The sequence below is a fragment of the Passer montanus genome, unplaced genomic scaffold (genome assembly GCF_014805655.1).
Source record: "Passer montanus isolate IOZ18808 unplaced genomic scaffold, ASM1480565v1 scaffold136, whole genome shotgun sequence".
Lineage (NCBI taxonomy): Eukaryota > Metazoa > Chordata > Aves > Passeriformes > Passeridae > Passer > Passer montanus.
Genome location: NW_024360497.1, coordinates 181,652 through 205,920, shown reverse-complemented (window position 1 = coordinate 205,920; position 24,269 = coordinate 181,652). Strand labels below are relative to the sequence as shown.

General features: G+C 39.3%; 1 protein-coding gene across 12 annotated transcripts in view; it reads right to left on the bottom strand.

The window, feature by feature from the left end:
- Positions 1-282: 282 nt before the first annotated feature.
- The window catches only part of PHF20 (PHD finger protein 20), a 63,405-nt gene continuing 39,418 nt past the window's right edge, over positions 283-24,269 (bottom strand). For 7 of the 12 annotated variants that reach the window (XM_039699597.1, XM_039699588.1, XM_039699594.1 and 4 more), the window contains 8 exons: positions 23,527-23,625; positions 21,580-21,741; positions 19,048-19,244; positions 13,732-13,831; positions 9,235-9,430; positions 6,417-6,816; positions 4,467-4,650; positions 283-2,950 (listed from right to left, as the gene is read on the bottom strand). In XM_039699597.1, the coding sequence (XP_039555531.1) occupies positions 2,808-2,950; positions 4,467-4,650; positions 6,417-6,816; positions 9,235-9,430; positions 13,732-13,831; positions 19,048-19,244; positions 21,580-21,741; positions 23,527-23,625 (1,481 nt within the window). In that variant the 3' untranslated portion in view covers positions 283-2,807. Of the gene's footprint in view, positions 2,951-4,466; positions 4,651-6,416; positions 6,817-9,234; positions 9,431-12,984; positions 13,206-13,731; positions 13,832-19,047; positions 19,245-21,579; positions 21,742-23,526; positions 23,626-24,269 lie in introns of those variants that run through there. The other 5 variants (XM_039699592.1, XM_039699595.1, XM_039699593.1 and 2 more) reach the window with 3 other exon arrangements.

Genomic DNA, 24,269 nt, shown 5'->3' with positions numbered 1-24,269 from the left:
AGACACTAATATATTACATATATTGGTACTGATATATTATATGTATTAGGATTTAGGAACAAAATGTATGAGCTCCTCATTAAACAATATCCAACACACTATTAAGGATATTTATATAACATAGATCTGGAAAACAGTACTTTCCAGACTTTAGCAACAGTTAAGAGATATATATATACCTAACAAACTACAGTAGTTGCATGTCAAAGCAATGTGAAGGAAAAAATTCCAAAATTATTTTATTGAGTTATAACTAATTGAAACAAAGACTTTACTAAGAACTTAAACAACAAAAACCTATTTTTTATTTATTCCAAACACCAAGATACAGAAGTTTTCAAGTTTTGCAAATATTGCTCCAAAACAAAATTCTATGTACAGCCCCTTGGTTCTAATAGTGCATCAACAAACACGTGTGTACCCACAGTGCAATGTTTGCTCAGTTCATCACAGCTCCACGTTGCATTCACTTACCAGTGATTTAAAGAAACAAAAAAGTGACCTGTCAGTCTGAACAGTTGGTCCAGACTAAAAATAACAACAAGGAAACTTGCAAAAAAAGGGACAGAAATGAATCCAGGCAGAGCACAATGAAGAATCTTCCCTGAATACGAGAAGTACTACTCTATTTTAAATAAATATTTTCAGTCTTTATCTGCAAGGGCTTCCCCAGCACTACTGAAGGGATGCAAGTCTCCAGGGTCTGCAACTTTATCTACCCATGTCTTCCAAACCTCCAATACTGCCCTGAGCAAAACTAAACTGACAAGTGAAAATACACAATGAGCACACAGAAGCCATTGCTTGAGAAGAAATCCCCCTTTGCAGCAAGAAGCCAGCTCAGGGACTGAGTGCTTGAATGCTCTCAGACTGGGAGCACAACCAAGCTGTTCCCACTAAGCATGTCCTGCTTTACAGACTGTAACCAAGGAACACCTTTTCTGGCCTATTTCACCTGAAAATCACCAGCTGCCTGGGAGGCTCCTCTGATGCTGTTCTGAGCTACATGAGCTCAGGTACCTGACAGGAATGAGCCAAGGTACAGCTTGGTCTTATATTCAGAGAGCCAAGTGATCCTTAAAATACAATGTAAGCTTTATTCCAATTGTGTTACAGAAAAGAAAGTTTGTTTCTCTTCTGTATGTACGTTGTATTCACTATATACCAACACAGTACTATAAAACTGTGAGACAGATTATTGCCTGAAGTGAATCTTGGCATAAAAGTCTTAGTTTTACTACCTAGAGCAGCCTAATTATTTTGTTTTCTGAAGGAAATAAAATACTCACCATGTAGAGACTGTAACTCCTACAGTAATACTGGATATTTCAAGTTTTCATTATTCTTTGCAGATTAAAAACATTACAGATATATATTCCAAATTAGTAATTTGTACAGGTATGGACCTTTCCATTACAACTCTGTTTGAATGTTACCCTTTGGTAGTACCACTGCACACAATAAAATAAGGGTAACAAATCCAGCTTTTTAAGGACACGCTCTCACTGCAAAACCAGCTCACTGTGTTCCATAGGGAACTGAACTCAGCAATGTCTATGAAGGAAAACTGAAGTTACAGCCATTATTTCAGGAGTGGTGAAATGCAGCTGAAAGACTCTGAACCTCTCAAATGCTCACAACATTCCAAAGGTTCTGTATAACCTGACTGAACATCAGCAGCCTTGTCACCTGCATCACAAAGTAAACACAAACTGAAAATTAAAACTTAAGGTATAAAAAGGGACTTAGTGAACACAGAACATTTAAGATAATAACCCACTCACTGTCTGCAAGGACAGCACCTCATGCATAGATCTTGAGGCTTTATTTACACAAAAACTGATTCCCAAAACCACACATTCATAGCAAGTCTTTACAATGAACACATCCAGAGTACTGAAAAAAATCTAGATTTCCAAATATAACCGGAATGGCAATTATTAACAAATGGGTAGAAAATATATCACATCCATGACAGACCGTGTTGCAGTCTGAGCTCAGAGCGTGGCTCCAGTCCTTTCCCGGCGGCATTCCATACTCCTGCAACGAGGGATGCCCCCAGCAACTGCTGCAGGAGGCACAGGATGGCTGGAGTTGAGAGCTCAAGAATACACACACATAAACACCACCTTCATGGGCTTCCCCAGTACCAAGTCATGTGACAGTGAGAGGATAAATATGGAAAACAATCATTTATTCTGAAAATAAGTGCAATCCACCTGTGACTTCCTGCTACATTATTTACTGTAACAGAAATGTGGGTCAGGCCACTGTTACTTGAAAACCTCCACATAACACTTACAGTCAAGAGCTGGACATTCATACTTACTAAGTCTGAAACTGTTATAACATTTCCTAATGATTAAATACTGAGTGCTAGTATGCATAAACCAGAAAAAATAAAACATGACGTGAGTCACTTAAACTACACAAAGTTATTTACAACCCCTGTCAACCAAACTTTTTTGGCTCTTAGAACTCTGTTCTTCAGTGGCACAATTTTTAGTCAATTTAATGATGAAAAAGTCTACCGTTTTGATGAGCAACTTGTAGGGAGTGAAAATTTTAGTGTAACTTAACAAGCAACAGGCAACCTCTGGAGACAAGAGTATGACCCTTTCCACAGCATTATAATTGTCTAATAGACCTGAAATAACCTTTTTGCTCTTCTTTGAACAACGCTTCTTCACAAGTCCCTGAAGTCAATCTGCATCCCATGCAACCAGCATGCTAGTTTAATTTACAGATTCAGATGTGCTCCCATCAGACCCTCCAGTTTTGCACACACAGTCCAGAGCTCTCCAGCCTCACGTGGAGCAGCACAGCGCGATCTGCTGCACTTTGCCCAAGTCCGTTATCAGCTGCTTTATGCAATGTTTGAGCTGGGGGAGTCGAGCCAGTGGTTCTGGGGGTTGCAGCTCTCCTGTGTAATCCAACCAACTCTCCAGAACTGCAAAGAAAATAAAATCTGTCACTACTGCAGTTCTCAGCAAACAGCTCATCTGAAGTCACAAAACAAGAATTCTTTAAATATTTTGTAAATCTTGAGAAGGCAGTGGGCAATATTTAACACTGTTATTTGAGAAATCATAGAACTGAACACCTCACACCAATCTTCGCAAGTAACTTTTGATACGTAACCAAATAATCCACATGGGGATGGAGGAAGAAGCTGCTGCTCCTAGGAAAAAGCAGGAAAGGAAAACTCTGGACCAGACATTGTGAAACCTCATGCTAATCTTCTTCTGATGTGTGTGTCAATTTCAGGGCAAAGACACTGTTGTACAGGGAGTTTACACCATCAAAGATGGGATTATCAGAGCAAAAGAAATCTGTCATCAACACAGAACACAACAGACCAAGACAGAACTGGGTAACGCAAAATGGGGATGAAGATCAAAAGCACAAGGAAAATAAACTCCTGCTTTAAAAAGCTTATTTGTGGGAAACAAGAAATCCCACTGAGCAGAAGACAAGTCAAGTGACAATGTAACATGCGCACAAGGAAGGTGGTCAGGGTGGACTATGATGAGTTCTGGGGATGTTGACAGTATTGCAGAAGGAGACTGAAACCTTGAAGACAGAATAAATACCTCTACCAAGAGCAGCCACTGTCACCAACCAGATCAACAGGTAAATTTTACCCATGGGCAGCACCTGCTGCAGAACCAGCAGCATCACTCGTTACTGACACATCCCATCTTGGAGTAAGAAAGTTCCTGCTCACAGCAGCGACACACTGTGCACAGACCCCTGCTCAGCAGCAGGTACAAAAACTGTAACTTTCTGGAACCAGAGCTTCTCTGGGCAGTACAGCCCTGACTGATCTTCTTTACCTGAAATAACCCTTTAGCTGTCCAACTTTTCAGTACCTTACTTACAAAGAGAGGGCTCTTACTTGGGCAGAAGTTGGATTCCCCTGCAAGTAAAGCTGCTGTTGTAACCACTACACAACCAATGGTCAGACTTAACAATGTAAAGAAGAACTATCCTGAATCATTTAATGCAACACAAAGGATTTATACGTTTTCCATTACTATGCAAAGACGTTTAAGTGAAGAATTTGGAAGAGACAGGAAACAGTAAGAGCTTTGTGCACTGAAGAAGCCACTGAGGACAGGCTAACATAGTCAGCAAGGCCCTGAAAAACAGAAATGCAGACACACAGAAGAGTTTTCGAAAATGACAAAAACCTAAACCCAAAAAGACACAAAGATGTTCTAGTACAACACCTGATGCAACTATTTAGAGATGATCTAACTAGAACTTCTTCTGTGAAATTCTGCTCTTTGTTTTAAAACCCACCCCCCACATCAGCAGCATGTCTATTTTGTATTTAGAAAATGTGATAATTAAACATTGATCTCTTTGTAGGTCTGAAGAAGTAAAATTCTGGTTAACATATTTTGAACAGGTAGTTCAGTTTAAAAAAAAGTTGTTTCTAAAACTAGAATAACACTGCTTACCATCTAGCTCCTTCTCAATGAAATCCATTCTGTGTATGACTTCATCTTGCAGAGATTCCACGTGAGCTAAAAGATTGAGCTGCCACTGCAGCTGTGAGTTCACTACTCCTTCTTTATCTTTTTCCAGCAATTTCATTTCAATAGCTTCCTCTGGAGAGACCTTCTTAGAGACAGACTCTCTCACCTAGCAGAAATGCACACATTAAATATTTGTTACAGTGAAAGAGAGTTGGGAAGCCAAACTCCCAGTCCCCCATAATAGCTGAACTCATCATAGGCCAGTGAGTGGGAGAGACAGACCATATACAGACACTAACCTGATTTGGGCAAAAATATCTAAATATAAAAATATTTTTATGGGTATTTTGCTAAAAACTATTTGTACTTCACAAGCATCTGGTTTTCTGAAGGTAACATACACATGTAGTTATCTCCCTGCCACTTTTCATCTGGAAGATCCTGCACTAAATCTGTTCATCTCAGGGAATGCTGAAGCTGTTTTTCACCTGACAATAATCAACTAAAGACCAAACAATTCAGGAGTGAAAAGGGATTTTTCCTTAAGGAATCCAATCTAAATTCTACTAAAACTTTCTCTGATCCATCTCCAAACAAGCATTCCTTATGAAACCTGACTACATCAGCAGTGCTCATTCTACTCCCCTACTTTTCTCATCCTTCTGCTGAAATATGACCCTTTCAAAAAAAGGTCTTTAAGATTGGAAAACTAAAATATTTCCCTTTCTAGGATACATAACAATCTCAACAGACTGATAGAGAAGTTAAAAGTAGCAAATTACAAGTTACATATGGATGAAATAAGAGCTATCCTAACCTTTAGTATAAAAAAGGGAGCTCAGTATTTAATGGAATCATAAAATTGTACAGTAGTTTGGGTTGGAAGAGGCCTTTAAAGGTCATCTAGTTCCAATACCTGCCACTATCCCAAGTTGCTCCAAGCCCCATCCACCCTGGCCTTGGACACTTCCAGGAATCCAGGGGCAGCCACAGCTGCCCTGGGCAGCCTGGGCCAGGGCCTCACCACCCTCACAGGGAACAACTTCTTCCTAATATCCTATCCAAAATCTAGACTCCTTCATCTTAAGGCCATTTCCTCTCGTCCTGTCCCTCCATCCCTTGTCCCAAGTCCAGTTCTCCAGGATGCCTTCAGGCACTGGAAGGGGCTCTCAGGTCTCCCTGGATCCTTCTCTAGGTGAACACCCACAGCTCCCCTAGCCTGGCTCCAGAGCAGAAGGGCTTCACTCATTTCCCAGAGGGTTTGCAATATTTCTCAGCCCAATTTCATAGGAATTGGTACTAATAGAAGCAAAATTTTTGCACTGGAGAGCAGAAAGGCTTCTACTAGGCTGACAGAATTGACAATGAGAGCCAAGCTTTGAAAAGCTAAACCTGAAGTGCTCCAGTATGAAGAAGATACAGGACTATTCCATGGTGATCAGTCTTAAAAAAAAATCACTTCAGGCTGATACCTTTTTTTTTAAATCTAGAAATGCTGCCTGAAGAACCTGAAATTAGTTATTAGAAAGAATGTGGAAAGAAGATCGACATAATTAGAAGCTGGCCTACCAGTATATTTGGTAGTATCATACATGCTTGGCCTGCTCTCTCTCTGCTAGTGTTTATGTTTCATTTAAAAGTACACAAAAGTAAGCAGCAATGAGCTACCAGTGGACCATAATGCATGGTCCACACTTCTTCAAACAACTTGAGGTCCAGAAGTCAACCTAGATTTTTAAATTATATTACAAAATGAAGGAAATGATCACATGTATCATTTTAGTTGTTACTGGCAACTTAAATTTAACAGTCTAACAACAACAACAAAAAAACCCCACAAACAGACCAAAAAGTATTAAAAAAGGCTGAAGTTTGCAGGTTGCCAGAAAAACACATGCTCTTTGCCAGAGATGGCTATTTTCATAAAAATACCTTAGAGTAATTGTGTTTAGATTCATTTTCCATCTTGCATATTTCTTGGTCCAGATTCCAGCCAAACCTCTCTGAGAAGGCATCATCCCCATTTTCTCTTATTCTGTTTACTCCATCATCCATGGCTGAACCTCTTGTTTCCACAACCAGCCTCTGCTCTATGGCAGGATAGTAGGCCCGAGGCTTCTGGTAACAGTGTTCACTCGTAATGTAAGATTCCTCCACAGAAGGAATCGTTGAGGGTTTCTCAACTGTCCCATTCCAAGTTCTGTAACTTGCTGTCTCCTCTTTGCAGCAGTTTTCCTCAAAGTGAATGATGTGTTTTGTATGGATTTTTTCATCCACCGTGATGTGCTTCCATGGATGACACCAAAGCTTTAAGTCAGGGTGTTCTTTATTTCTGTTCAAACATAAAAAAGTAAACCACCCAATTTAAATGCCAAAATGACTAAGCAAACTATCCTCTTGCATAAAGAAATTAAGAATAATTAAGAAAAGAAATTTTAAAAAGGCCAAATGTTTGGATTAAGAAAAAACTTGAAGACTAAGTTGCAAATAGACACATACAACTTTTCACCAATGTTGGCCCTTCATGGAACATTTTGCTTCAATATTTGCAATTTACTAGGAGCAGAAATTAATTTTAACAGGGATATTTTTAGTAAAGGTATGATACACCAACATTGTACACTGCAGTGGTATTCCATAGTGGGCAGAGTTCCCTTCATCTGCTCCTACAAAAATTCTTATTTTAATTGTCTTCAAATTGACTAATATATTCTTTATTCCAGCAGAAGGGACAACTATAGGTATCAGATCATCACAGATATAACAAACAAAAGATTTAGAGTGAGCATTGTAACCCATGTTCTTCCTTGAGTAAAGCGTTAAAACAGCAGTAAAAGGAGACCAAAGCACAATACTCTATCTTCAAAGGGCTGGAAACTCATCTGCTACAGGCTGCAGGAACACAGCAGAGCAAATCCTGGCTCTAAAGCACCTGCTGCACTGGGCTGCACAGAAAGGGGGGCTGCCCTCAAGCCTCCCCTCTATTTCCTTGCAAAGGTGGATGGACTTATTCTATTCAGCTGATCCAGCTTTTCTAGCTCTTCACCAAACCACTCAACAAAACATGACCACCTGACTTTGGCAGTAACTGCTTTCTAACCCATCCTGCAGCAGCTCAGGTTTCTTCAGTGTCTCAGAGGAAACCAAAGTGAGTACAGCTGCCAACGATGTGCTCAGACTATTTAATAGAAGCACCTTGTCCTTGCTGTGCCAGCACTGGAGGCAAGAGTTCCCTGGCGAACCATCCTGAAGGTATGCCTGGAAAAGTGAAAGCTATGTGTTCATTCACTAAGCTTTCTGCTCGAGCTCCACTCATCTGCTACACCTAAAGAAACTGTATTTTGCTCAGAACAAAAGAAGGGGTAATTTTACAAAAGACAGAACATTTTTCTGAAAAATGATGCACCAGTTACCTAAGAATGAAAATTCAAATGCTAATACTTGAATAACCTTTTAACTCCTGCCTGCTGAAGGTTCACCCTCCTGGCACTGCTGGGGTCACCTTGGGTCCTTTGCCACTTCCTTGAAACATTGAGAAATTCCTAATAATTTCAGGCACCTGTGAAATCTTCTATCTGTTGATCTGTATCAACAATATAATTATTCTAATTCAGCAACTTTTCAAATCCCTTCTAATTTATATAATGATAAAGAAAACAGCAGCTGAAGCTTTTAACCAGATGATCCAAACAGGACTGCATCTCACCTTTAATTAAGGCAGGCCATATTGACTTCAGCATGGGAGAGAAAAGGAACAAAACCTGCAGCAACCATCACAAATACGCCCAGTGCTCCTTACCTCAGAACTACATAAATCTCACTTCTCAACTGGAAAGCCTGAAACTCAAATGTCACCATTTAAAAAACAGGCCCAAGGAGTGGGCCTTAAAATATTTGTTTTAGTCCTCAAAAAGGAAAGAGATTACTTAGAGATCTAAATAAAAGGATCCCATTAAGGAAACGCAAAACCCTATGTTAAAATGGCTCCTCTCTTGCTTTAAGCATTATTCCATGTCAGTGGACCTCCTGCATTACCACAGATTTGGGGGAGGGGTCTAAAGAAATGCCAAAATCACTTTGTTTTCCAAATAGCTGCTACCATGCAATCTATCAACTAATAAATTACAATTATGGAATTCAATAAATTTAAAACTGTTGTATTCGAGTTTGGATTTTTTTTCAGTCACCAGAACCCAAGGATGACTTTAAATAGGAAAATACACAAAAAAGTTGACTTGATAGAAAAAATCTTTTATGTAAATAATTATTCTTTTCTGTAGATATAGCTGAAATGACCTCTCAGAAATTAAATACTGCAAGCTGCTGAGAGTGCAACTACTCTCCCACTGCACCAAAGCAAGATACTGTACCAAACAAAAAGATCTGATTCCTCTTGGACAAGCTATGACCAGATTTCCTGGAATGGCAAAAGCAAGTGCTGTAAAAATGGTGCCACAGGTTATAAGTCTATCCTTACTCTTACTTCTTACTAAAATCCATTTGGGTGATTCAGGAAAAACTGTCATTAGTTTTATTAGTTTAACCCTTTCTATACACATTGTCCATTTATGCTCATCCCACTTAAACACTGTTTTCAAACAGCCAAGTCCTTTCCCAAGATCACATCAGCAATTCAAACTATGTTATAAATCCCCACAGCACAAAAGCAACTCTGAATTTCTGGTTATTTTAATACTTGCAGTCTAATTACCAAGGAGAACATGTCAGCTGGTACTTAAATACTGCTTACTGTAATATGCTCATCTTCAGCTGCAGCCCATGCAGGACTTCGATCACTCGCTGTACATCACCAAGCAGCTGGTGAGTGGCCACTATCTTCTTGGCATTCTGGTGGGAGTAATTTTCTTCCAAAAATGCTAAGCCATGCATGCGACCATTACTTAACCACTCCTTTTCATACCAGTACTTTAAGCTGGACCTCTGACCTAAAGTAACAGTAATGAGTGAGTTAAAATTAAATGTTGACAATGCTGGTAGTAATTCTGATTATCTCTAGGTACTGCAACTTATTTGTTCTTATCAACAGAACCAAAGAAGATCCTGTAACAGCAGACATAATGAATGAAGAAATTAAGAACTTGTAAAGTAGGAAAAAAAAAAACCTCTGCCCAACTGTAAAAACATTCAGACCCCAACTTCTACCAAAAGACATCCACAACAGGCAGTTACAAATGAGGCTGAGAAAGGCACATTTTTAGCAGGGTCCAGTCTAACCATGGTTATGACAGAAGTTACAATCTGACTGCAGCTCTCTGCAGACAGTAAAATGCAGAAAAAGGCAATCAGCTTCCCAGTGGTCTTGTTTTTAACATCAACATACACTAGTACAGTTGTAGAAAAATACATTTTGAAGGAATCAAGGATAAGGTTCCAACAGAAAAACTGCCTAAGTCAAGCTATTAATAATGATAATTCTCTCTTAAGAGATATTTGTATTATCTCTTGATATTGAATGTCCGCAACAGCTGAAATGAAACAGTGTTGAATGTGATAAATGCATCAATAGAAGTAACTTAAACTGCCAAACAAACAGTATTACAAGGAAAGACGCTTGCTAAATTGCAAACACACACAAAAAACCTTCATGTTAAATACCTAACAAAAGCTCCCCCACACCCTGTAAAAGGTACATTGACTACAGATATTCTCAGTGAACAGCTCAGCACCCAGAGAAACAACTGCATCAGTCACTGCCTATGTACAGCCCAGGCAGCAAGCCCACAAAACCAGAGATAAAACTGGAGTACAGACTGGGAACCATAATTGCAAACCGGTCTCCAATATAAGCAGGTTAACGGCAACTGGAGGAGAAGTTAAAAAAACAGAAAAAGGGAGTTACCAGGCAGCAGAGTAAGACTGAGGCTAGCATTACATAGAAATCCATGGGTATCAGGCGGCATCAGAAATCATGATAGGGTAAAAAAAGAATTTTGAAAGGTGTATCAGCTCAACCTTCCAGGCAGATACACTGTATCAAGCAGGAAGACAAGCAGAATTTTTGGTATGGTCAGAACCACACTGGAGATATTCCTGGCCAACTGCATTGGCCCTCCCTCATTAATTTCTGCATTAGAGAAGCTAACACCTGTGACAGAAAGTACAGTTCAGTCTACAAGAGTAAAACAGTGACTTTGAGAACTTCATGGTCACCTGAACAACTGAGATGATGTGCACCCTGAGATAAAAAGTGCTCCCTTTTGAAGTATATAACCTTAAGAGGAGACACCAGACTATGCCCACAAGCAATTGTGCTACATAATCATCTTGATCATGTTTAAGCAAGGGTAAATGTTAACAAATCTCTTAAAAATCCTACCTGACTCAAAAAGACCTGAGTAAAACAGCAGTTAGTACAGTTTTTAGACAAAATTACATTAAATTTGCTTTTTACTTCTAATAGAACGAGTGGTGCTGTTACAAGTCTCAGCAGTTTCGACCAGGGAAAGCCCCTAAGTAAGAGTTTGCTGAATAGCCATGCTCAGTTTTAAAAGCCACTTCTTTGTAGGTTCATACAGCCTATTAGCTCACTTCAAGCCAAAAACAGTCACTGAAAAGCTATCTTTGCAGTCAAAAAGTTGGACATGTTTTCCTTTTTCAAGACAGAGGTAAAAATTAAGTCTCCTCCAATGTAAACGTCAGAATCTTGAAATTAATAGTTAATGATGAATTACACAAATGAAGCTGTAATCAGTTTCTGCACAAAAGCACTCACTGAAGTGTGACAACACAACTTCAGTCTGCAAGCACATTTTAGTCCCATTTAAAACTACCTTCAACTGACATAAAGCAAAATATCTTTAATAGAAGGTTAAAATTCTAGAACCAAAATACTCTAAAAACATTTAAATGTATTGTTGTCTCTGTAGTAAAAGTTTAAAATTTAGGTGTAGCATGTCTCCATTGCTGAGAGTACAAACAACAGCAGTAAATATACTACACAAATCTATGAGTTAAAGTACAAAAGAGTTGGTAGCTTTCAACAGCCAAAAAAAACTGAGATCACAATCCAAATATGAATATAAACCAAAGTCTTTTAATCAGGTGAACAGAGATCCATTTCCTTGCCATTTATAACCATGGACTCAAGTCCAAACTTTATCCTTTTAACTTTTGGCAAGGCTTTGTAACAAATACAGTAGAAAGTCAGAAAATATTTGCTTAAATGTAACTTTACCTGCTGTGTAAGATGGACTAAGATGTGAGAAATGGATTTTTAAAGGATTCTCAAAACCTGATAGAAAGCTCACACAGTCTTGTACATCTGTATGCAAACTCTGAGATAAGGTGTGCTGATTTAGAAAGGCCATGGAATTGAGATGACATTGTTGAGAGAGAGATTGAACTAGAAACAAGTTTCAAATGATGGTTTGTAAAAAGACCAGATATTCTGGAGAACTAGAACTGTGAAAGATGCATTGTAGAAGAACACATAGGGTAAAATAACAGGTGATTGGTGTTAGAAGTATTAGCAGCATTGTGTGGCAAAAGCTAATAGGCTGAAAAACATTTATAAGGTATTGTAACCAGGAAATAGGTTGGCTTCTGGTGGAATGGCCATCTCTTATGTCTCACTCTTCTACAATGACTGATAACACAATAAAATCTTTTTAATTGCCTCTCAGTTGCTCTGTCTCTGTAGAGCTGGGATTTTCCAACACTAAGACATTTCAAAATATCTGCTGGAAGCTTCCACCATGTCTGGCAGAGCCAATCCCTGGTGGCTCTGAAGATGGACATGCTGCTGGACAAAGCCTAATTTGAGAGGCTGGTAATGCCTCTGTGATAACAGATTTAAGAAGAAAATCAAAACAAAGGTGCACAGTTTGTTCTTTTATTCCAAGAAGAGGAAGAGGTCAGAACATGTGAGGGACACAACATGGTGACACAAGGTCAGTGGAGAAGGAGGGGGAGGAGGTGCTCCAGGTGCCAGAGCCAAGGCTCCTCTGCAGGCTCTGGTGAGGACCATGGTGAAGCAGCTGTGCCCCCGCAGCCCGTGGGGATTCACAGAGGATGCAGAGATCCAGCCGCAGCCCATGGGGGGATGCTCACCCTGCAGTGGGTGGATGCCTGGAGGAGGCTGTGATCCAGTGGGAGACCCAGTGGGGAGAGAGAGGGCCCCTGCTTCCAGGCTGGAGCAGCCTGTTCTTGCAGGACTGCACCCCAAAACCAGGCTGCAGCAGTTTTGGGAGGACGGTGTGCCCGTGGGAGGGGCTCACGTTGCAGCAGTTTTGGGCAGACTGCTGCTCGTGACATTGGTCAGCCATGCTGGAGAAGTTCACAGAGAACTGTCTCCTGTGGGAGGGACCCCACGGTGTCACACGGGAACAACTTCTCTCCCTGAGCAGTGGAAGAAAGCCTTGAGAGATGAACTGACCAAACCCCCATGCCCTGTCTCCCTGCACTGCCGGTGGAAAGGAGGGAGGGGGTTGAGGGAAGAAATGGTATTTTTAAAGGCTCATTTCATTTCTCATTATCCTCCTCTGATTTTGCTGGTAATGAACTCACCTTCTATATCTAAGTTAAGCCTGTTTTGCCCTTGGAGGGTTTTCTCCTGGTCTCAACTCATGAACCCTTTGTTAAATTTTTCTCTCTTCTGCCCAGCTGAAGCAGGAGAGGGTGAGCGAGTAGCTTCTATGGGTGCCTGGTGTTGGGCCAGCATCACACCAGGACAGCAGGTAATGCAGCCAAGAAGAGCCACTGCTGAGGAGAAACAGGAGCCTTCTCAAAACCTGATAGAAAGCTCACACAGTCTTGTACATCTGTATGCAAACTCTGAGATAAGGTGTGCTGATTTAGAAAGGCCATGGAATTGAGATGACATTGTTTTAAAAGACTTATTTTAAAGAAAGTATCAGCCCCATTTGTTGGGGGAGAGCTGCAGCCACATCCCCTAAGAAGTACCCATGGGGAGTTTTTGCTTGAGCTTCCTGAGTGTTTTTTACACTCATTTGCCGTAGTCAGTACAATCCTTATTACTGCAAATATGTGACAGATGGTGATTACAGTGAAAACAGTCTTCTCCATTCCTGTCCTTTTGTAATTTCATAATATTGACTCATGGACATTCACATAAATTAAACTTACTGAAACTTACCTACAGTGATAGACACAGGCGGGGGGAAAAAATTAGTGTAGTTTATCAGAGAGACAGATATAGATTAGATATAGATAAACTAGCAGATTTACTACATATATAACACGGGTCTGTAACCTTAAATTTCTGTACCTGGAGGATCTTGGCAAATATAGCAGGTGTATTTCTCAGGTATATTATCTTCCAGTAAGCCCATACAGACTCCATGCTGCCAGCACAGACACTCTTCACACTGTTCAAAGTCAAGAAGTGCACATTAAAAGAAATGAAGGCTAGAGGAGCTCAATACCATTACATAAATTAAGAAACACAGGATCTACATATTTTAAGACAAAAAGGTCTATTAATATCCACACCCCACCTTCCACTTACAAACAAATACATTACAGAAACAGGCTATAATAAAATGTGAGTCCTCCCCACACATTTTTCATGTATGTTTCTGAAGAACGACGAAAAGTCAAAGCAGAGATTCTGAAAGGTACAAAAATACTCCCTTTGGAAATGAAAATCATTAATGAGACGCATGTGCATGTAATCCGGATAGCTAACAGAGCAATCAAGCTTTTTTCACCAAAACAGATAAATTTTTCTGAATTCAAAAGATTTTCCCCTTGAGAGGAATGACAGATTTGTCTTTACAAACAAACTGTAGGTCTGTTGGTAGATAAAACCACTGAGAGATAAAAGAAACAATGGGAAGGATTCCACTGATTGATGAATGGAAAAAGATATTTGCCTTGACAACTGCAGGTTTGCTGACAAATGAAACTGGATATTGAAAGATTAAAGAAACAATGGGGAAAACCCCTAAATTCCGTAAGAATTAAAAATTAAAAAGGAGGGTTATACATTAGAGGGAAATCTTTGGTATCACGTGTTCTGGGAAGTCTGTACCTCCCAAGTACCTCAGCCAATGGGGAAAGAGAGAAGGGAAATGCAGCTGGGAAATTGGGATAAAAAGGCCAGTGTCAAAAAATCAACCTCCAAAAATTTGAGAGACCCCAGGTGAATGCCCTATGGCCTCTCCCTTTATTCAAATAAAGTAGAAGGACTCCTCTGTCTACTTTTTGGACATAAGCCTCTGATGTTTGTGGATTAATTTTCCTCACACCCTCAAACAATAATCCACATTTAGTTATCAAATCCCAGAGATATTGATGCCATACAGGAGTCGTGATATTATGCTTTACTGATTCTTGTACCTCCAACATTTTTTCCATTTCAAACACAAACCTGCAGTGTAGATCAGTTGCACCAGCTTTAGGAGCATCCAACATCTTTCCAAGGCAGGACAATCATACTGGCAATGACTGAGTAGAATTTGGATCTGTTTAGCACAGTTACACTATTTAAAATGCAGTCGCTGTTCATAAAGCCACGCTGTTCTAGAGCAGGGGAAAAATCTATTCATGTTTTGTCATTTTCTCTCCCATCAGTATTTTAATGAGAAAATTGTGATTGTAGGCTAGAGACCACTGAAACATGGAACAAAACCCCACATAAGAATATTAAGTCTATTTTGATTGGAAACTGTGATGTCAGTTAAAAGTTACTATTTTCCAAAGCAGTGAGACAAGAGATCATATACCCTTGATTTCTCAGACATACATCAAAAGCAGAAATGTTGTCAATGTACAGGACTGCAGTGTGAGCTAAATCAAACGCTAACAGGAATGGCAAGGAATCTCACATGTTGCTCTTCACTGACCTACAAGGATGCCAACTTGCTAAACACTTCATCTGTGTTCAACACCACTTTAATTAATGCTATTATCTCCTGCCCTTCCTCAAGCTAGGAGGGACAGAATAGAACAACCAGACTTTGAATACTTCACTGCATTAAATGAGCAGTCTAGGTGTGGAGGAGATGGGAGCTCTGGGATTGGATAATGTAAAAGGTTAGAGAGGAACAGATTTCTGAAGAATGGAACCAACAATGTTTTGCTTTCCAAAATGGGTAAATAGTCCTATTGCAGTTGGGAGATGTTTTCAAAAAAGGCAGAGACAATCCTCCTTTCACAAATTAGAGCCAGAAAGAGGTGTTCTAAAACAAAGAAAACAGATTAAGAGAAACAGACTGTGCTAAAAATAAGAAGAGAGCTCCTGGATCTAGTTACACCTGCATCCATATTGTACAGAGTTGTACTCTGTGTTTTTCCAGGCAATTTTGCCCAGAACTCTAGTGAAGCATCAGTCCTTGGTTTAACCAAACTATGCATTCTACTCCCATCTACAACATTCTTGATGAACTGTTAATGGTGGGTCGTTTGCAAGAGCTGCCCAGTGCACACCGGCTGGCTAGTGTTAGATAAAGGAAAGAGGCAAACCCCTCACACCACTGCTACTCCCCTGCCCCCAGTCCAGGTACATCAGGGTAGTTTTCCTTTGTCCTTCACAAACTGACTGAACTGTGATAACTACATACAGCCTAAGGGGGTCATCTCTGCCAGCGGCCTTAATGCCCCAATGGGCAGCTGTGAGGGCCTAGGCCATCAAGGACTCCCCAAAACATCCTATGACTCATAGGATTACGTAATTCCATTGTGAAAGTCCCAGCACCGGGGGAGGTACTGAGCATCCTGCCCTATCTGACCATAAATAATCTGAGTGCTTTGGGGATTTAGGACACCACGACTACTGGGCAGATCCAGAGAACCTGAACTTCCACAGGACTAGACCACCCAGAGGACCATTGCTCTCAACTTTAATCATCATTTCGCCGGACTGCTGTTACTATTTGACAGGACTGAGACCACCACCCTGACCAACAGGGTACCAGGCTGTAGCCTGACTTTAAACCAGTTTTTGTGTATTATTGCATTTACTGTAATCCTTCTAATGACCTTGTAACTCTAACCTGAAATCTCTCTCAAGGTACTTTTGTGAGGTTCATTTCTCCCACTGCTTTGCTTTCAAACCAGCACAAACATCCAAACTGTTAAAAATTTTACTCAACTGATATTTAAACATCCACCCCTTGGGGGCACAGGTGCATTCTTTAACTTACAGGCTCTACTGCACACTGACTGCCAGGCTACAGGTTACTGCTCTGGCACATGCTACTGAGAAACTACTCTCTGCCTAGGTGGTAGTAGGGAGTTTCACAGTATGCCAAGCAGGAGATTTAGAAGAGAAAAAACATACAGCACTGTGCAAAAAAAAATATTTAAACTGAAATTCAAATCACAAAATAAATAACCAAACCCAAAAATATGTGTATTTAAAGCAGCTTTTCACCTTCCACAACAAAAATATCTCAAGTCCGTTTACATCCATCGCCTCTGAGGCCATCAAATCCAGCCCCAGAATTTTCTGCATCATACACAAATTCACCAGTGTTTAGGTATAAAAACTAAAAAGAAGGGACATTAACAGTCTGTCTGGATTTCTCTGGGCCTCACCACAAAATCTGTGTGCTGTACCTCCAGAAGGAACACATGGCAATGCTATACTGCTGCTTTACACCAGCTCCATAAATGAAGTCTAGTAACCTCCCTGCAGAGTTACAGACTGGAACAATACGGTACTAATCAACAATACACTATTTTTCTGTACTTCTTTTTCCAGATTTAATTTCTACTAACTGAAGCAGATACTTCTATAAATGCAAACCCAGATTTCTGCATCCCAGTGCAATGAATGACATCCTTAATGCACAAATTGCTCAAGACAATTAATATAAGGCAAGAACAGGTCAAAGAAAACTTTTTATAAAATCTTTTGAACGTAGGGGCAAATTATTAGTTTAAATACCTGAAGGAACTCCCATTTTAACTGTGTATGAGTTTCATTAAACTTTAATGTTCCCCAGTCTTTCATGGACAAGAAGGTGCTGATGTGTTTAAAATTAACATTTTCCTGCATTATTTCTAAATTTGGCACATTCATGGCAATGAACACAGCTGAAAGTGAACACATAGCATTCTCCCTCTTGTAAGAGAGGAGGGGATACATGCATATTGGGAGCCATGAACCTCGAGCCAGATCCATGAAGAAACTGCCCTGGCTCCTCATTCCAGTATCAAGATAGGTACGCAGCAAACCCAAGCATGTATCCCAGATGCCAGCACATTTCCTATTATCTAAATCCCCATAAAGAATGCAGATACTCACAATACTACTGATCTGTCATCTCTCTTCCAGAGACCAATTCTTTCACAAATCAATTCAAGTGTTTAAAAGTTTGCAATATGCTAAAAAAACCCGCCCAAACTAGTTCAACCTAGCAAGGTAATCTTAGAAGCAGCCCATGAAACTTTTAAAGGAAAGGCATCCATAGGCTGCGTCCAGAGCCAGCTGACTGTTCCCTACATTCTGTAATGCTAACCCAGTATTGAACTTATTTTTGCCAGTTATACTCCCAGGCTATTTCTTTGTGATCTTCTGTAAGCCATCTCTTCAGAGGACATCTACCCCCTTTAGTCACCACTGTCGGACTCCTCTTTCCTCCTGTACAGTCTGGTGCTATTTACTTACACTTGATCACTGCCCATCACTCCACCCTTCCTTACTAATTCATAAGGTACTTTTTTGCCTTGCATTGTCAAGATCCAACACTAAAACAAAGGTGTGTGAACTCACCACTAAGAGCAAAAGCATCATACCTTCCACAGCAAGGCTCCATGAAATAGCATGGAAACTCAAAGAAAATTAATTAGAGCAAAAAATTATGAAGAAATTGAATTGATTTTTTTACTTCACCTCTTGAAATTAATAAGAACTGGGTGGGATGGTTAAAGCAGCTACATAGGGAAATGATTTCCTGGTAATTTACAAACATCTCAAAGTAAATAGCTAGGTAACTTCCAAGGAGGTTTTTCTCAACAGTTTTAAGCAGGAGAGATAATAGAAGCCTCTCCAAGTTTTCTGTGAAGCTGTTTTAAAAAGAGCAGATACATGTGGAATGGACAGATGGCCTTAGGCAGATTAGGAACTTTGAATTTGCAGATTACTGCAGAATAGACAAATGACAAATGCAGTTGTGCTTTAAAGCAAAACCCTCCTTTTTTCTTCCCCCCCAGCCTGTCTGGAGAATTGTATGTGTAAGTCAAGCTTCTTACCAGGGCAGAGGAATGAGAAGTACACTACTATCTCATGGCAATGTTCTGAAAAGGCTCTAAATTAGAGGCAGCCCAAAAAATCACTGATTTCAAATACGTGTTCTCAGAATCAAGGAAGTCTTCTATGTTTAGAAAAATTCACAAATGACGAACCAACCATTTTTGACTTGGAGTGAATGTTCCCTCTTTCCTTCAATTAAAAATCCTAAACTGTAATATGAAGCAAAAGTTAACTATCATAGCAGTCACCCTGACAGATTACCTTAAATAATGTTATGACTTTGGAACACAACAATAGTTTATTATTTCATTTACAAAACAAAATTTCTCTACTGACACCTTCCACTGCATTCACTGAAATGTGCATTTACCCTGCACTTCATACCTGAATCATGAAGTCATTTTCTTCTTTTACTTCGCAAACACACCGAACAATCTCAAAATCACTTTCTTCAACTTCCTCATCCGGGTTGGTGGTTACGTCAACATCCTGACTGCAGTCATCGTCACTCCAAGACAAGCTATCCATAGATGACTCACTCAGGGTGTCATCCTCTGTACAAGAAGTATTTACATAAAACCCTGAGTAATTATAAAAAAAGGTCCCTCAAAATCTCATCCCAAGTATGCAGACATACATTCCAAAAAGCATGAGTTCACAGTGTAATTTAAGGAATACCACAATTTTAACCATTTAGTGAAGGTTACTACATAATGAAGTTTTCCAGTCTCATTAATGGCTCCCTCAAAATATCCATCTTAACAGCTTTTGTCATTAAAACTGTACTGTCAACATACAGCGTCTCAAACCAAGGAATGAAGTCTCTTCAGACAAAACTATAAACAACAAAACCAGGCTTGTACATTCAAGTAGGACTCACGCTAGTTGCTGCAATTGGTACAGAATTGTGACTTGGCACTTCTAGCGTAGAGCTCTCAAAAAGAGGCAAGAGGGTTCTGTTTTATGAACCATTCAATCTCACAAAGTGATGTTTCCATGACAGAAATACTGGGTCCAACACAGAATTTAATCCTGCTTCAGAAATTATTATTTTCATTTAATCTTCTGTTTAGGATGCATTTATAAACTCACAGGCAGTGCACTGCACAAGGTATTCTTCCAGAATGCACCCACACTACTTAGCTGAAGCATTAGTGCATCCTAGATTGAATAAAACTGCCAAGAAAATTTTAACTGAACAGCATGTTGAATTGAGACTCTTACCTCAATAATATTAAATCAATGTCTGCATCTTCCTTGGGGATAGAATGGGAGGGTCAGAGTAAGAAGATGAGGAATTTTAATTATTTGAAAATAGTTTAATGAGTTAAGAGGAGAACGGAAAGTAAAAGTTTTAGTCTTAAGTACGATGGTGGGGTCTCATCTACAGTGAGTATGACTATTTCCATCATTTATCTCATAGAATCATAGAATGCAGAAAATAGTACTGGTCTGTGGCATAAACTGTATCTTTTGAAGAAACATCTGTTGTCAAATTAAAAGGGATGAGAACCCAACACAACAATTTATTTCCATGTTTAAAAGTTCTATTCCACCTCTGAACTAAGACACTTTCCTAAAGTACTGTGGAAGTGACAGGTTAGGCACACTACACTTCCATATTACACCAAAGTTTCATTTTTGCTTACACCAGACCTTGTTTATCTAGGCACAAGTTCTGCAGATGCAAAAAGCAACAAAACAATTTAAAAATTGATGAGATAAAGTAATTTCTGGTATTTTTCACCACTTTCAATATCTATCAACTGATCAAAAGAAGCCTGAGCAACTGATAGCCAAGCTACTAAGCTGTATGTCCTGTGGTTGATATACTCCAGAAACACAACTGCTCAGACTTGCAAAACGTGTTTCAAGACATTACCACTATCTACATTTCAATAGTTTTTAATGTTTCCTGTTTGGCCTATAAAGGGGAATTTAATTGAAGTTAAATTTTACTTTCGTTGAATAACAAACAAAGTTATGCCAAAACAAACCAAATCAAAACAAACAAAAAAACCCCAAACCAAAAAAACAAACAAAAGTCCCCACCAAAACAAGCTCAAACAAACAAAAAAACAAATCCAAAATTATGCCCAAAAAAACCCCAAAACACAAACCAAAATACAAACAAAAAAATCCAAAACAAGCTCACATGGTTCTCAACAGTATATCTGTATAAAAAGGAATTTAAGGTTCTAGAATACAATCAAGCTGTTACATTTCTATTTCCTTCAAATCTGTGAGTTTTAAGAAGAGAAACAAACAAATGTTTATATTTTTTGTTGTACTAGCTTGTATCAGTAAGTAGTAACATGGAGCAAGATATTGAGAATTATAAAAGCTGGTACACAGCAGCCAGATTTTTATGGATTGTGTATATGAAGTACTATGAAGACACCAATAAACAGTACTCAAGAGCTCCTCATACGAAGCTCAGGAAGTCATGATAACCATATTCACTCTGTATCAATACAACTACACATCACCACAGCCAGTGGTCTCTTGAACACAGCAAACTCACAAAGCACCCATTTTTAACTCTGAAGGAATTCTTACTTCGTAGAAACATTTGGAAATATGAAAAAATTAATTATTAAGTTGTAACATAGTTATTTTAGGAGTTAATAAGGCACTGAAAAAAGCCCCCACAAAATGAGTTTGATTTCTGAAATAAGGGCAACAGTCTTGAAGTGTATATGAAAGTAAAGTCAAAGTAAAAAGCAGCAACATCAAGCTCTGGCAAACAAACTGGGTCTAGTCTTGTCAAGAAGGGAGAAAGAAATACACACAATCCTGAATAAGAATAGCCAAATTTATACAATAAGAACCAGTTTTCAAGTATGTTAGTGATGCTCACATATTTACTGGTAATGAAAGACAGAACCAGAAAGCCATAAAGGAGAGTCATCTCACCATTTGCTTTTGATTTTCCCTTGTGCTGTCCGGAATCAGTGCAGTGAAGCAGGGTACTTGGGTAAGCAAATGATTTACTAGAAGAATTAGATTTTGTGAGAACTGATTTTTCAGGTGAAAGCTCATGTGACATATCTGTGTTCTCCTCAGTGCCCGAATACCCTGTAAAATGGTAGTAAATGTTATCATTAAAAATCTACGGTCAAAAAAAGTTGACAGAAGAAACAGTACCATGCATGCCCATAGCAGAAATGTGTAATTCACTGAGCCAGTTCCCAGTATGCTGCAGCTCTAGGACTGAATGATGCTGCTGCAAGATGTGCAAGCTTTCCAGGGGCAAGAAGGTATTTTCTGAACCAGACAATTTTATGCTGCTCCGTCACCATTTACTGCTGTCAGAAGTGACAAAGGTCTAAGTGACCAGCCTTTACAGGCCAATTATTCTTCAGTCTGGGTAGGTGTACAAATGCCTTTGCTTTACAGGCCCTTCCACACAAGCAAAACTAGCTGGAGATCTCCCCCTCACATCCCACTCTTACTCACATGAGGCTATACACATTCCCTAATCTCACAGACTTCAAAGTGGATAGAAAGTCTATGTATGGAACAGAATGCACAGGTGGACAAGCCCAGATGAAGAGTGTGTGAAGAAAAAACCTTGAATGGTTCCTCTGTGAGGCCTACACTGGATATAAATCAAGACTAGCCAAAGTTACAAGTAGCACTCTACAGTTATCTGGAAAAAATCTTCACAATTCTGGACTGAATTTATATAAGGTCAACATCAAAAAAGGCATGGAACAGCTTAAAACCCCAACCACAGACTGAGAAGTGTCTCATGGGGACTTGGTGCATAAACCTACAAATTATATTTTCACTTTATCATTATACTTGTGTGCACCATACAATCAGAAATTCATTAAAATTATTTGTTTCAGTACAATTCTAAGTGACTTGGCCTATGATTCTTCCAATCCACTCCCTTGATAGCTTGCCCTATTCATGGCAGCAATCAGAGAAGTAAGGTATTTTCTATCTCACAAACTCTTCCTTAGGGAGATCTAGTTTCACAAAGGATGCCTGGAAGACTGAAGCATGCTGCGCCCCCATCAACAGCAGAGAAAGTTGCCACACTTGATCCTTAAACGTTTCACCAAAGAGATTTTCCAGAATCAGCTGTGTTTTCAGCAGTGAAGAATCCATTACCTCTAACACCTTGGCCTCTACCTCAAGTTCAAAGCTTGAAGTGGCACCAGGAAACCATTCCCAAGCCTCCACAGATGAAACCAAGAACACACATTGCTACTACAGCCATTTTCATATAGTGCAACAGCATGTTATGAGACATGAAAGAGGGACACAACTTGAGTATAGACTTTAAATCGGGCTTTTACTAAATCTCTCCAGAAAAAAGATTATTTCTTTAAGAAAGAAATTAAGGCTGTGACAGGTTTAATTTGGCTCATTGTTACAGCCCACTCCCCCCAAAGTGAAGGTGTAAGAAATAACATGGTTAACAGAAGAAAAAGGGGCTTCGATGTTTCCAAACTCCAGCATTCATAAAGCAGTCCCAGAGCTAACATAACTGAGAACAGCCTGTACGCAGGGCATCTGCACCCTCTTAACTAGGCAAAGCTTGCATAGAAGCACACTTATTAAGGAAAAGCCCGACTTATAGACTGACATGCATTTAGGAGTGACATTTATTTTGTGCCATAACAAGCACTACTACAAGCCACCATCCAGCAGTAATGATGAAGCTTAACCAGGAAATAGATTATCTTCTCAATCACAATTTAAAATAAATTATTTAATAAAATAAAAGCTAAGTGAAGAAAAAGGCTGAAATGCAATGCCTGATCTTAAGTGCTCTAAGGTGATTTTTTTTAAGGTAATGAAACAAAATAATGAAGCCAGTTTCATCTACAGAAGAAAAATGAACTTTACCAGGCTTAGATCTCTTTTTCTTTTTTTTCTTTTTCTTTGACTTGGATCTTTCGAAGTCTTTGGATTTTTTTTCTTTGCTCTTCTCATGTCCTTTAACAGCTATAATTAGACAAAATACCAAATTAGTTTTAAAAATATATATACATTTATTCTACTCCATAATGTCCTTAAAAGCCTCGTGTTCCTTTGGACGATCAAGGACAGTTCCCTGAAAAAAACCAAAACAAAACAAAACACCCAAGAAGAAAACTTATTTTTAAGAATTCCCCAGCTCTCAATTGGAATAATCTATTTTAAGTCCTAATTGGACTGTCCCATAACAAAATATAATTATCATGTAGAAGAAATCAAATGTACAGCAGCATCCATTTATTATTTACATGCTTCAGAGATCATAAAAAAGACTGAGGGATTTGCTACATCCACTTTCTCCCTTATTATGACTGGACATTTCACTAGCATTGTAATACAACAAACCCCCAACACTCCAGACTTCAGTTCACTTCCCCAGTCAAATATTTTATTTATATTGAAAATGGAGTAACTGGTTCAGCTGGCTTTAACTACTCTTTCAACATCTGTTCCTCATCCTGTTTTTATGGGATTAAAAACACACTATATTTTTGAATGATTGACAGCTGTCAATCAAGTCTATCCTCAAAGCATGTTTCCAGAGCATGCCCAGCTCAGTGTAATCTGGTTGCAAGGGCATGGACACAAACCCCTGCTTTCCAGACCCCAGT